General features: G+C 36.0%; 2 protein-coding genes across 8 annotated transcripts; one reads left to right on the plus strand and one right to left on the minus strand.

Moving 5' to 3' along the window:
- The first annotated feature begins 239 nt into the window (after positions 1-239).
- LOC111409571 (GDSL esterase/lipase At5g14450-like) lies at positions 240-1,225 on the plus strand. Its single transcript, XM_023039604.1, has 2 exons — positions 240-506; positions 920-1,225. The coding sequence occupies exons 1-2, from the start codon at positions 240-242 to the stop codon at positions 1,223-1,225; spliced, it is 573 nt and encodes a 190-aa protein (XP_022895372.1).
- A 4,281-nt stretch (positions 1,226-5,506) lies between these two features.
- LOC111409300 (SAGA-associated factor 29-like) lies at positions 5,507-13,101 on the minus strand. Of its 7 annotated transcripts, XR_002705486.1 has the most exons (11): positions 12,885-13,101; positions 9,438-9,531; positions 9,183-9,259; positions 8,599-8,708; positions 8,379-8,464; positions 8,145-8,198; positions 7,615-7,663; positions 7,268-7,418; positions 7,150-7,163; positions 6,897-6,950; positions 5,507-6,105 (listed from the first exon to the last, which is right to left on the minus strand). XR_002705486.1 is itself a non-coding variant. In XM_023039322.1 (10 exons), exons 1-10 carry the CDS (start codon positions 13,000-13,002, stop codon positions 6,099-6,101), a joined length of 765 nt encoding a protein of 254 aa, XP_022895090.1. In that variant the 5' UTR covers positions 13,003-13,099; the 3' UTR covers positions 5,511-6,098. The 7 variants fall into 7 exon arrangements, 5 of the variants coding, with proteins under 5 accessions (XP_022895090.1, XP_022895093.1, XP_022895092.1 ...); XM_023039322.1 differs by lacking the exon at positions 7,615-7,663 and having other exon boundaries at positions 5,511-6,105; positions 12,885-13,099; XR_002705485.1 differs by lacking the exon at positions 5,507-6,105 and having other exon boundaries at positions 6,639-6,950.
- Between the last annotated feature and the right edge of the window lie 1,717 nt (positions 13,102-14,818).

Below are 14,818 nucleotides of genomic sequence, written 5' to 3' on the forward strand. Positions count from 1 at the left end.
CCCTTCATTGTTATACAATGTAGGATCAAAGCCTAACCCCAATTCATCTCTTAAGAGGGAGACCTAAAACCCTCCTCTTAGGACTGTGACTTTTGGGGAAAAAAAAATGGTAATCCTAAACCTCATCTCAAGAATTTAACAATATGTTTGGTAAATAATACTAGACAACTGTCAACACAAAAATTTTACACGTCTCTTCTTTTATTTTATCAAGTCTCATCTAGTAGAACGTGCAGATAATGAACTTACTTAGATATGGATTTATGTTTGTGAATTCAGACAAGGGCGATTACGTTAGCAGCAGACTCCCTAAACCTGAGGACTTCTCCAAGGCTCTTTTCACCCTTGATATAGGGCAAAATGACATTGCTGCTGCGATTAGGAAGAAGAGTATTGAATTTCAGCAAGTCACTGTTCCCAACATAGTCAGCCAGTTTACAGCACAAATCCGTGTAAGCTCTCGTGTCAATCACTTCCATTTATTTTTGGGTTCACGAGGATATTGGGTATCTTGTGTGTGCAAGAGAGTGGCAAGAAAAACTTTGTATCCTCCTCTCTCCATTCCACGAAAAATTTACTGTCCGATGAAAGTAGCTCTCACATTAAGGACGAATCACTATAAATCAGTGTGTTTTGCACAATTTCAAATGGTTTTCTAATTATTACTTGAAAGGAAGGATTAAGGCTTAATCCATAATAGATTGGCAATGACACTATAAAATTTCAAGAGAAGCGTTGCAGTACCAGGGCGGGGGTTCATAGTTGCCCCACATGCTCCTCACAACACGTGGGGTGGAGGCATTTTTGGGGTATTTTTTTTTAATGAGGTGGGACCCACCTCATGTGAGATGCCCCATAAGGACCCTGTAAAATGAGCCTTTACACTTAACTTTGTTGAAATTTCAATGATATATTACAGGTTCTGTACAATAAAGGAGCAAGGACATTTTGGATACACAACACAGGTCCTATAGGATGCTTGCCGATAAGCACGATTAAATTCCGAGATCCTCCGCCGGGGTATCTTGACGAGCATGGTTGTATCGAAAGCCAGAACGATATGGCTCGGCATTTCAATAAACAACTCAAAGTCGAAATTGTGAAGCTAAGGACAGAGCTTTCTGCAGCTGCGATAGTATATGTGGACATGTACAGAGCTAAGTATGAACTAATAAGCAATGCCAAAAATGAAGGTAATTTTTATCAGCATGCAACTGAAGTATAATTTTTTTCTTCTTTTTGAATAAGTGGGCACCTTCTATTCAGATCACAAACTAGGTTTAGAAATAGATTTACTGTATACGGGCCCCTCGCGCAGTCAAGGCAATTTCGATGGCTACTTCCAATATAATAAAGGGGGAAATTTTACAAATCATGTTTTAACTATTCACAATTCAAAAATTCAAAAATCAGGTTTTAAGTTTAACTAATGCAAAAATCAGGTTTTAGCTAATTAATTAAATACAATGAGGTCACATTTATACAATTAATGGTCACGTGAATAATTATAGGTCATAATTTATTTATTGATCACGTATTAATCAAATTAACTGGTCACAAATTATGTCGAGGTCACAAATCGAAAACTTTATAGGTTATAGTTTATGTCATTGGTTACAGTTTATGTCATTGGTTACAAATGCAAAAAATTATAGGTCACATGTCACCTATTTTCAAATTTGCTAGTCACAGATTACTTTTTCAAGTCACAAACGATCTAATTTTAAGCCCACGGTTTATAAATCTAAAAAATTATAGGTCACAGGTCACATATTTTCAAATTTGATAGTCACATATTACTTTTTTATGTCACAACTGAATGAATTTTAAAGTCACAATTTAATAGTTAGTCACAGGGGACCAAATTGTTGGTCACAGACACCAAATGCCCGATCTCGATCCACCACAATACTTGGTTACAAATACTACCCTACCTCACCATAACACTATCACAATGACTGCCAACAACACCACCAACAACATGAAAACCACCACCACTCCAAAATTCCAACAAACCTAACTAAAATACCTCAACAATAGCCATCGCACTAAGCCAAACAGGCCACCCAATCGTCACCACCACCACCCGACACCACCACCCTTCTAAAAACCAACAAACACCTAAATACTACACCACTACACTTCCACACAAACACAAGCGGTGATCACACCACCAACACCTACACCCACAACCATCGCCACAACTTCCACAACCACCATTACCTTGCCACCGCAACCATCACAATCACCGCCACCACTTCCACTCGGTTACAATAGAAAGAAGGAGAAAAGGTAGGATGCACGGCTTCATCACCACCAAATCAACATCATCACCAACATCACTGTCCCCCAACACAACACCACCATAAACACCGCCAACAACAACAAAACGATGAGATGTCTAAAGTCATGCTCACAGGCCTCTTCAATTGACACCACACCGTCAAGAGATGTGGAAGGCGCAAGAACGAAGCTTATATAGAAAGAGATAAGGAAGCGCAAGCGTTGGTGGTTTCTCTCCGCATCGACAGCACCGTCGATCCAATAATAGAGAAAAGGGAGACGGCTGCACTGTCGAGTGCTATGGCAAGGCGCAGGAACGAAGCTTCCTGTAAATGTGAAAGCGATAAGGGAGCACCAGTAGCGATGGCTTCTCTCAGAAACTTCACATCAACCGCGCCGCCGATCTAATGACGGATAATGGAGACGGCGACTGGACAGAAGAGTCAGAGAGAGATTTAGGTTTTCAAAAATGGGATTGGAGATTAACTGGGTGTTGATTAATAATTAATTATTATATTGATATATGATTTTTGTATAATGAAACTTCAACCCTGATTTTTGAATTGTGATGTTTAAACCTCTGATTTTGTGTAATTTCCCATAATAAGTTTAGTAGAAAAGGAAATTAAACATGGCCTTAGTTTTTAATTTATCATTCAAAAATCAAATTTTAACTATCCTTTAACATATTTTCATAAGTCACAATTTACAATTCATCACCGTGGCCTGCCGCCACTTGTCACTTCCCAATCCATGGCATAGATATTCAAAATACACATCACTACCCACTTGCCCATCCCCATCACTACAATCTGCAAATAAACCATTGCCATTTGATATGTGATAGAAGCGAAGAAAATCATAAGCCAAGACAAGAAGGTGAGTGCGCGATGTAAAAGGCTGGCTATGGTGACCTCTCCAATTCGACTCAACTTCAATATGATTGCGGTACTGTTCGAGAAGGCAGCTCATCCCCACTTCTCTCTTATTTTCTTACATGTTTATTCAATGATTCTATCTAGTGGATTTTGAGGTGTGTTTGAAGGTGGTGGTCGCAGTGATGACAGTGGTTTGATTGTGAGGTGGTGGGTGATGATAAGGAGGGCGACGACGATTACGATCTTCTCACATGTTTGAAAGGTGGTGGCGGTGAATTTTGAGGTGTATTTGAAGAAGGTGGTGGTGGTGACAATGATAGCAGTTTGACAGTGGAGAAGGTGCTGGTGAGGTGGTGACAATGATAATGGTTTGACAATGGAAGAGGTGCTGGTGAGGTGGCGACGACGATTTAGATCTTTTCCCTGTTTGACTATGAAGGTTGTGATGGTGGATTTTGGGGTGTGTTTGAAGACGGTGGTGATGGCATTGATAGTGGTTTGACTCTAGAGTTGATAGTGGTAGTGATTAAATGACCACAGCAATTTGGGAGATGTCGACGGTGGTGAAGTGAGGAGGGATGGAGGTGGGTTGGATTGTGGTGTGGTGAGTTGAAGAGTTGCGATAGCACGGTGGAGTGGGCTGAGATGAAGAGTAAATGCAACCAATTATTGGAGTAATTGTGATCGTAAAATGGGTAATTTTAAGAGAAAATTACACTAGAGCCGGAATTCAAATATCACACTTCAAATTTCAAGTATGAAGTGTATTTAATCAAAAATCATACCAACTTAATATTAATAATATTATAAAATTTACCCTCCCAACCAACCACAAACCCTAAATTGTTTCCCTCCCTGTCACGTACCATAAACCCCTTTTTGCTCTACCACCACTTCTCCCTCCTCCACCCAAAATCCATTTCACCACAACCATCCACCTCTTTCCACAACATCATCATCACATTGTGGAAGCACAGCTCTAAAGCTGCGTGAGGCAGCGCCTCTATAGGCGAAGTTGAGTCGGCGATGGGCCTCTACAGGTTCTTCAACGAAAGGAAACATCACAGAGGTTAAGAGTAGATTCAAAGTGGCGAATCGTCTCCCTTCACAACGAATCTCCCACCGTCGCCTCTGTTCACAAAGTGGTGAATCGCCTTCATTCACAACGAATCCATCGCCTCTGTTCACAACACTCTTGTACTACATTTGAGATCTGAAGCCAAAATTGTGTCTTTGATCTTAGATCTGAACAATTTTTTTCTAAAGTCGATGCTCAGATCTGCATGTGGTTTTAATGGCAGTAGTTTTAGTGATGTGGTGGTTATGATTGGATTTGGTAGGTTGTGGTTTTAGTGGCGGTGGTTTTGGATGGTGATGCGGTGGTCTCAATCGATTGGATTTATTGAGTTGGTGATTTTCATAGTGGTAGTAGTGGTGTTGGCGGTGGTTTTGATGATGTTGTGGCCGAGGGTATTGTTTGTGACCAAGTATTATGGTTGATTGGAATCTGGTGTTTGACGACTATGACCAACTATTTGGTCGCCTGTGACTATATTAATCCGTGACTTCAAAATTCGATCATTTGTTACTAAAAAAGTAATATGTGACCATCAAATTTAAAAATATGTGACATGTAACCTATAATTTTTTGAATTTGTGACCATTTGTAACCTATAATTTTTTTATCTGTGACCTCGAAATAATCTGTGATTAATAAAATTTTAGATTTGTAACCTCGAAAAAATTGTGATCAATTAATTTGATAATATGTGACCAGTAAATAAATTTGTAACTTATAATTGTAAACATGTGACCATTAATCGTCTAACTGTGACTTTATCATCATTATTTAATAAATATTTTTAATTAGTAGTTAAAACCTAATTTTTGCATTAATGAAACTTGTAACCTGAATTTTGAATTATGCATAACTAAAACCTGATTTGTGAACTCTTTGAAATCAATAAATAATAAATGACCTAAAAAATTGTTATTTATAACTAAATTTGTAATAATTCGTGTTTTTGTTATTGTGACCTTATGAAATTTGTTGCTAATTTGTAATTGTGACCATAAATTATGTGTTATTGTGATATTGACATGTTTAATTAATTAATAAGTCATAAAATTGTCATCAGATTATCACAAATGTTATCACCTGATTTTTGAAACTATTCCACAAGTTTGTTATTATTAAAATTGAATATTTAAACTTTTGTAGTTGTGTATTTTTTTCCTTTGTAGAATCACTCAATCGATAATGGACCATTGTAGACCCCAGTTATCAAGGGTTAGACTGTGACTGCTACTTTTAAGTTATAAATTGCTCATGGTAACGCCCAATTTCACGAGTACACTGAACATGCTTCTCTCCCAAGTCAATTTTTCGATCTCTTGGCTGACACCTTTATCCCTTTATATACAAGAGTTGAAAAAAAGGGAAAAACTGAAAACATCCTGAGTTTGCCAACTTTTGTGTGAAAACTCAGCATGTGAAATCTTTATACACAGTCTCTTTACTGAAGTAATCATTGATATTGAACTTCCTGCAGCTCTCGGGAATTCCATCTACATCCACAAAATTCGTGGCTCATCATCATTTAACTACTGCATTTAATTTTCTTGTTTCCAGTCGCTAGATGCACACCCCTCCAGGCACGATCACCAATCGCGGTCATTTCGCATCAGATAATATTTAATTTTAACGACGATTCTCTATTTACAGGATTTGAGGACTCTTCGAAAATCTGCTGTGGTTATCATGGAATTGAGTATTTTGTTTCGTGCGGATCTAAAGGACACATAAATGGAAGTGAAGTTTTTGCAGGTTCTTGCGCGAACCCTTCTCGAGTCATTAGCTGGGATGGAGTTCACTATACTGAAGCTGCAAATCATTGGCTTTTTAAACGCACGATCAACGGTTCACTATCCGATCCGTCAATCACTGTCACACAAGCATGTCATATGAAAATGGGATAGCGTTGAATCGGTTTATTCTCACAAAACCAGCAACTCAAAGGTACGAAGAATAAACATCTAAAGACAAGAAGTTTTACTATGTTCCATGTAAGATATTAAAATACTATAAGCATTATTAAAGTTCACATCACATCCATCCATTTGCGAAGGTGATAAGCATAAACAGGTGAGAGACCCCACTGCAATAGAAAGTGTAATAGGAAGTTCTATTTAAGTTCACCTTCTCCTAAGTTGACTCAGCATTCAAGGGCCTATTGCCATCAAAGAGTCGGGAAGGTTTTACATACTACTACTGTAGTATTATGTTCTTTAGTTTGCTAATCTAAGTAGACAAGTTGATTTCATTCCTCACAACATATTCGTTCACCTTTTAAAATACTTCACTATCATATCTAGTCTAACATACCCTGAGTCATTCACATATCACTTGAGATATTAACAAGCAACAAGCATAGATGAGTGTTAAGCATTTACAACTTTACCGCAAGAATTCGCACCTCGAAGAAACTTGAACACATGACTTAATTTATTCAATAGAGCGTACATGGGTATAAGTCAACGGGTACAAGGCAATAAACTTATATCACTAGACACTAGTTAAAATCATACCACATTAAGTATTAGTGACCGTGATTTGAAATCAATACACACAGAGTGAAATTTTAAATATATATACAAGCTATAAATAACATAACTGATTAACTTCATTGTCGGTGCCCTTCAGGAAGAGCAACAACCCTGTGAAAGGGAACTAACCTTTGAGGCAAAGATCCATCCTCCTCATGATCATCGTCAAATTCCAAAACATAGCTGCCGAGGTCAAACAATCACATGTTTGAAAAAGAAGTTATGCTTGGAAAGCTTAAATTGGACAACCAACAACTTTAATGAAGAAACTAAAATTTAACTGTTTGAAATTTCATTATACGTGTTATACTTCTTCCATCTATTTCATGATTTATGAAATTAGCATATAAATTACTGTTAAAATAGAGGTAAATATACTTACTCATCAGTCTTCCTCTAAAATCCGTAGTGCAGCACATCGCATTGCATGCATAAGCAAGCAACAATTAGATTTATTTCGATTTCTTAAGTTACAACACAAGAAAAGTGTGCATTGTTACCTTACGAGGTTGGACTACAGTTGCCTTATAAAGTGCTGTGGTTCCAGGATAAACTGCCAAAACATGTCTTCCAGGAGGAAAATCTAGAATACTTGAGGGATCGGTCCGCTTAGGAAATGGTATAATACGTGACGGAGGCAGCTTGTACTTTCTGAAAGTCACAATATATGGAAAATATTAAAAATGATGTTAAGTGAAAACACTTGCTTCATCAATTAAGTATAAAAACCAAAATGATACTCATAGCCATCACACTAAGAAATGGACCGTGAAATAGACAGTTTGGCGATCCATCCACAAAGTCAACAAGCAATAATCTTATAACACAAAATGAGTTCACACCACACCGTATAAAGGAAGCAGCAACGAAAATGACCCCCATCTTCTTTCGCAAACCTAGTGAACAGTAAATTAGATGTCGGTAAATTCAAACAAGAACTTAGCTTGTAATACATTTCTTTTCCATTTCCTTATTCATTTTAAATATTTTAAAACTTTTGGATTGAAAGAAGAACTAAAGTAGTTAGCTTAGCTGTTACGATTTTTCTTCAGGACGATGAACATAAAATCCGAAAGAAGGAAGTAATTGGATGTGAAGTATTCTATGATCCCAAATTGTCATATAAAAAATAAAAATGTTGTCTTCCACACTTTTTAGACTTCTGTACAACGAGAGAACTGAAAAGATAAAGAGAAAATTAAAACAAAAAACTTTAACAGACTTGACAGCAAAGCACTGACCGAGGCACTGCCGACAAATATGTAAACTGTTATAATAAGGACGAGAGAAGACTTGTCACAGTAAATTGATGGAAATTCTAAAATTGAAAATAAATAAATAAAATGATGCAGAATAAGAGGAGAGGAAATCGCTAACCTCTGCCCACCACTTTCCTCTTCATCACCTGGTTCCTCATCTAGGACTTCAAATCTACAAAAAGATATGTTCATAAGATACAAAATTAATACATAAAATAAATAAAGAATTAATCTCCCTATTCTTTTGTTAGTCATTTTTATACACCAATATACTCTCAACTTGCTAATTTTTCATCCCAAGGATACAAAAGATTTATTTTCTTTTGAAGTTGCTTGTGATTAGGGTACTTACTCTCTCGTTTCCTTGTCGACATGGATTACTTTAACTACGAACCATTCATCTTTTTCAGCATCCTCTGGAGTGACCCTTGCTGCTACCTGAATTGTACACACAAGTTTAAAACGAGAATGTCATCCCTATGCCCTTCATAAAGATATAATTACATTACTTACATAAGTGGCTTTAAAAGAAAAAGTTTAAAGAATTCATTGCAATTTAGTTGAATGCATACTTGTTCACCCTTCATATTAGCAAGAGAATCTAGCTGATTTCTCACAGAAGGAGACAGTCGTGTGACATCTGAATCAGGTTTCATCCGTTTCTTTTTCTGCTCATTACTTTCTGCAGTTTGCACAAAATTAAGTTTAAAATTTTATAAGCAAATAACGAAGTTACATGAAAGAAAATACCAGAAAGGAAATGCACAGTACCCATTAGCTAAGATGTCAAACTCATCACATTTTTAGCCTACATCAACTTCTGAACTCTATCTTAACAGGAAATTAATAATATTGCACTGATAAATCATCTGTGTCTCATCATACTCAATAGTTTTATCTTGTGAAAAATATAACACTGTTTTATATTTTTTTTCATGAGTATTCGTTTCAAGGAGAGAAGAAGAAGAAAAAGGGAATAAATTAGAGTAAAATGGACAGATGTTAGCGACTAAAAAATCAAATACATCTTTGTACATGGCATGACCATGATAATTAACCTCTCATTACCTAAGATAATTGTTAAGTAAAAAAATTCACAGTTATAGAAAACATCAGTGCTTCCATAAACGTATGCTTGGCTATAGAATGTGCATACCTATCCTTCTTCGATGTTGTCCTGGAGTCCCAGAAGGCAGTAATGCATCCAGCTGTCCTAATAATTGAGTGGAAATGCTGCAATCAAACAGGAAAATAAACTTGTTGAGTACAAATATATACACACACACACACAAACGATTGATTAAAAATTACTTTAGACGCACTTCATATACATTACATGAATGGGGTGGGCTAACAAAAAGAAAATTTAGAGAAGCAGGAGCATATTCAAGAAAGTAAAGAGTAAACATACTTCACTTCACTCTCTGACAGCTCTTTGGCTTGAATATATAACATTCTAAGCCTAGATAAGGAGTTATCACCAGGCTTCTCTACTATCTCAGGAGCTGCATGGACAAGAAAAAAGTGTGAAAATTATAAAAGAGTGTGATTCATCGAATAAGCAAGATGTGAGAAGCATCTTTCACGTATATATGAAGTAAGCAATCTTCTTCGTCTAGCAAAAAATCACATTCTACTATACAGTTCTACTTGGGTCGATATGCCAAGTTACTCATCCCATCATAATGTCTCGGGTATTCACATTAACTTATTATAATATTCCTCTCCTCATACAACTTAACAACCTACAGTTCTACTGGAATGAAAATTATTTAGATCTGCAGTAACATTCCTCAGCACAATTGGATCATCTTCTGTTTATTCAAATACCATGAAACATCAAGACACTCGTCATGAAAAACGAAACAAAAAGAAAAAAAAATTGACTTATTACAATATAATAACCTTTTGGTATCAAGTATTTTATAAATTGCCTTTTTGGTACCGATTAAAATCAAGATTTTAAGATAAATTAAGTCAACAATTCATTTTAAATACATATTTTATGGGTCTCACAACTTTTCAATCACGTATCTCATCAACTTCTATCAAAATCTACTAAAAATCTAATTTTAATCTCTACCAAACAGGGGTAAAATGTGATAATAGAAATCCAAGATAAAGATGTTTACAAAATAGCACATGTTGTGAAACATATAAAATATTCCAGCAAAATAGTAGAATAAAGAAAAATGTGAAGACAAATTATCATTCCAATGAGAATGAGCAGTTATTTAGCCCTGTTCGGATTTTTAGTAAATTTTCCCAAAAGTTGAGGAAATATGTGATTGAAAAGTTGTGGGATCCATGAAATATATGATTAAAATTAGTTATTGACTTTGACTTAAATTAAAATCTAAATTTTAATCAATACTAAATAAGGGCTTAGTAAGTTCTCTGAACTAAAATCTTCAATCATATTTTTGAGCTATACATAGCGAAAAAGTCGAAAGTCTCCTATTAATAAAGGAAACAAGTTGTTTTAAAATACTGTGATGGAGATAATAATCTACCATACCCAGCATATCAAAGAGAATCCAAACCTGGAGACTATGTTATGATAGTAAAAATGGGGGTGATCATGGTAGTCCTGCAGTAATATTTCTTCAGCATGTTTCAGTCTAGATGGCTTCAACTGAAGCCCCAAGATTATATGTATAATTATTTGTTTTGGAAACAGAGGATTTTCAAAGACAGCTTCATCACAACTTAAAATAATCTAGTACATTTGATTTACACATCTGACTTTCTAGACTTGTAACATCACACGCATCGAAAAAGGAAAGAAGACACAAATGCATGCTCATCTAGTAGCAGAATATATTCTCATCAAAAAACTTCTCGGAATAAGCTATTGCTGTCATAATTCTGAAGATAATCATCTCATGTTTAGCATGAGAACACTCATAAATAGAAATTAGATAGGGAGATTATGTGAGTAACCAATCAACAACACCAGGAGTCCAACATAGTACATAGGGAATGGTAAGAAATCCATTCATCATCATCCTTCATTGATCACATTGCCAGAGTCAGCCTGCAGATTAGCACCTGTGCCCAGAAACCATCATAAGTTCCACTTGCATGATTCTAAAGAGTCCCTATATACAGTGTCAGCTATGATATACTTCTAGTGGATCTACCTAAAGAGTCCACAACAAAAAGCTAAATGTACATGTTTGGAGTCTAACCTTAACCAAAAAGGTTAAGTTGTTCTGAGGCCCATCCACGTATGTTACTCACACTGTATCTAACATTTTTAATGTGAGTTTCCTTCTTCACATGTTAGCACCCAATCATCTTCACTCTTCCTGCTTGAGACCTCCACTGTCAGCAAAGCAGCAGTCACACCTTGCCAATACCTTCCTAGCATGAATAGGCTCCTTGTCTTTAGCCTTATGCCTTAGCAGCTCTCCAAGGACAACGCACATTTTTCCCTGCTCTTTTTTACTCATCTGGAACCTGTGCTATTGGTTTCTAGATCTTCATCTAACTTCGACTTAATCAGTATATCTTCATTTGACTTATATTCACCAATTTCTCTAATGAGCAGTTTCCAAGATCTTGAATGTTACTGCCTCGTCCAATAACCATTATGCCTTGTAACTGTTTGCTTTTTAAGAGTCCTAAGGATCTGTCAATCCTACAGCTCTATATGAAAAATGCTTCTTGTACCCCTCTCACATGAGAGGGGGCCCACATTGATTAAAAAATTCGTGGGCCCCCTCGCATGTGAGGGGGCTGTACACTAGAGTGTAAAACTCTAGTGTACATGTAGCATGGCTGGCTCTATATTACTTCTAGAAACAGAAAAGCAGATTGCCACAACAAACAAATTAACAGAGATGCTTGCAGCAAAAGTAATCCAAAAGTTTAAGCTATTAGGATTTGGGTCCATCCAAGTATTTATGATAAGCACTTTTGTGCATCTTATTTCTCCATGGAATAATTTACCTCGCTTGAGAATCTCAACAAACTATTACACTTGAGTGATCAAACTCCTTTTCCTTCCTTTTTCTATGCTTCATGCAGGACAAATTTTGCTAGCACGTGAAATGCGAAGGGATAAGATTTCAACGAGATCAAATAAAGCAGTAAGAAAGATATAATGAAATTAAGGTGAAAAAGATATACGACAGCATGCCATAAGTCCGCCAACACATAAATTTAATTGTTATATAAAATCCCTACAAAACACCTCTATGATGTAAAAGAGGAACTATGTTCTAACGACTATCACTCCATATTTTACCTCAAATGAACACTAGTTACACTACAACCATATTTGCATCATTGGGTACTGAAAAAGTTACACCAGCATGAAGTTCCTCTTATCCCATATTTCATGTATGAATATTAGCTCATACATATCCTCGGGAACAAACTTCAGGGAATACAAGCTCTTGTCATAATTCTCAAGTCTTCAAACAATACAACAATCGATGACCAAGATTTTAATTTTTTGTTTTTTTATAAGATTTCCCACTACAGTTCAATCTATCTTACCAAACATACCATTAATCATTTAAACATATTAAGATACAAATAGTAATCAATCAAAGATTGTCCCCACTACCCTTACTGGATAAGGATATAAGTGCACTGAACTCTTAATGACACGCAAATTCCACAAAAATTGGATTCTCAATAAAACACTAACCTAATCACCCATTCATGCATCACAAGCAATACACTTGGAACAATACTCATTTAAACATATTTTCTTTCATAAATAACCTCCACGTAACGTCCGCGTGTCCATAAATTACAAAATTTTACTAAATGCAACGTCAACATACATCATAATTAGGGTAATTTAAGAGATAGGATTCTAGTAATAACATAAACTGCTACTCACTGGATTGGAGCTTTTTGTGCATTTTATTTATCTCAAGGAGCAATTCTTCTTGATCTTTCCTCAACCGGTCGAGCTCCTTCGAGTTTTCCAGGAGTGCTGCTAAGTCGGTCGAAGACATTGGCTTCCCCCTTTCGTCAGTGATCGTGTTAACGGATATTAGAAGCTTCTCGAATCGGAGATTCAATTGTATGGCCAAAATTATAAACTGGTGTTTAATCAATTATTTTATAATATTAGATGGGAAATTCTCAGTGGTTGAACCAGATATTTTGGGTTTTACTGATTGTTGCCAGGTGGCAAATGTATTAGTTGATCGGGTTGAAGTCTACTTGATGTTGACCCCTTTTCTTGCCTTACTCCTTTTTTGCCAGTGAATTATGCCTTGTTTGAGCTTCATTTTGGAGGGTAGAATGAATTTTTGAATAGTGTATTGATGTGAAATGTGTGATTAAAAAATAAGGAAAATGTTTAGATTTGTGTGTAATATTATTTTATTAAAAAATGTGTGGTTGAAATGATGTTAAAATATTATTGAAAAATGTATTTTTATCCAAGAATGGGGATCAAACAAGGGCTATGAACCTTCTTATCAGGGGCGGACCCACATGGGTCATGCGAGGTCAAAAAAAATTTTCCCTTCAAAAAATATTTATTTTAATCTCTTTATAACCTATTTTGACGCACTCACCATGGGTAGAGATGTCAATGGGATTTTGACGCACTCATCACGGGTAGAGATGTCGATGGGCCGAGCCGGCTCTTAAACACATGAGCTTGACTCGTGCTTGTCATGAGTCGAGCTCGTGGCTCGTTATAACAAGTCGATGCTCAAAGGGCGAGCTCGTGAGTTCACGAGTGGCTCGGCCCACGAACTCAATTATTTTTTTTATTTTTTATTTTTTTGAAAATTTTCGAACTTTTCTTCATATTTTTTACCAAGGCTCGTGGACTCGTGAACTTTTGGCTCATGGGTCAAGCCCAGGAGCCGCTCACGAGCTCGAAGAGCCGAGCAAGGCTCAACTCGTTAGTTCCAGCTCATGCTCGGCTCGTGCTTGACGAGTTTTGAGCCGTCCACTAGTCGAGAGATCGAGCCACTCAACCCGTTTAACATCCCTAATCACGAGATATCAAATGAAATCGAAAAATTATATTCTTAATACAATTTTGAAGATGACCTAGTTTTTCGCTCATGAATGACCTACAAATGGTTAACATTAGCAAAAGTTATGACGCATTAAAGTAGGTTGCTTCAAATTAATATTTCGAAAATTTAGAAAATTTGCTAACTTTACAAATTCTTTGGCGATCGTACGTAGGGGTGGGCATGGGTTGGAATGGATTGAGTCGATTTTTTTCCAACCCAAACAGATCAAGTTTGAGTCGGTTTGGATTGCGTTGGTCGGCGGCCCAATCAAAGTTGGATCTAATTATTTTTTTGTTGAATTTGGATTAATTTTTAAAGTTTGAAATTATTTGAAAACCTCTATTTTTCTAATACCTATATAAGGGATTTTTTTCTAAAAAATAATATATAAATAAGTTTAAAATTTATGAAGTATTTTCTTTTTTACAGTCTTTCGGGATTTATTCATTTCATCACACGTTCTGAATTTTTACTTTATTGTTAAATAATATTTCATTTGTACAAAATGATCGTGTGAATCGGTCTATATAAATAAAATGGACGTTTATAAATTACAAGTCCTCATATCTTCTTTACTCTTGTGTTTATTTAGATTTTTTTTTTCATCTTAGATTTTTATTTTTTTAATTCATCGGGTTGTGTTTTAAATCATAACCCAAGACCCAACTCAATCCAACTTCAAATTTAATTTTCAACCTAACCCTATTTAATTAAACTTATAAACTGACCCAAACTAATCGGTTTGGTTTGAGTTGATCGGGTTGAGCGGTTTATGTTAAGTTTTGTCTAG

The sequence above is a fragment of the Olea europaea genome, chromosome 14 (genome assembly GCF_002742605.1).
Source record: "Olea europaea var. sylvestris chromosome 14, O_europaea_v1, whole genome shotgun sequence".
In the NCBI taxonomy this organism is placed as follows: domain Eukaryota; kingdom Viridiplantae; phylum Streptophyta; class Magnoliopsida; order Lamiales; family Oleaceae; genus Olea; species Olea europaea.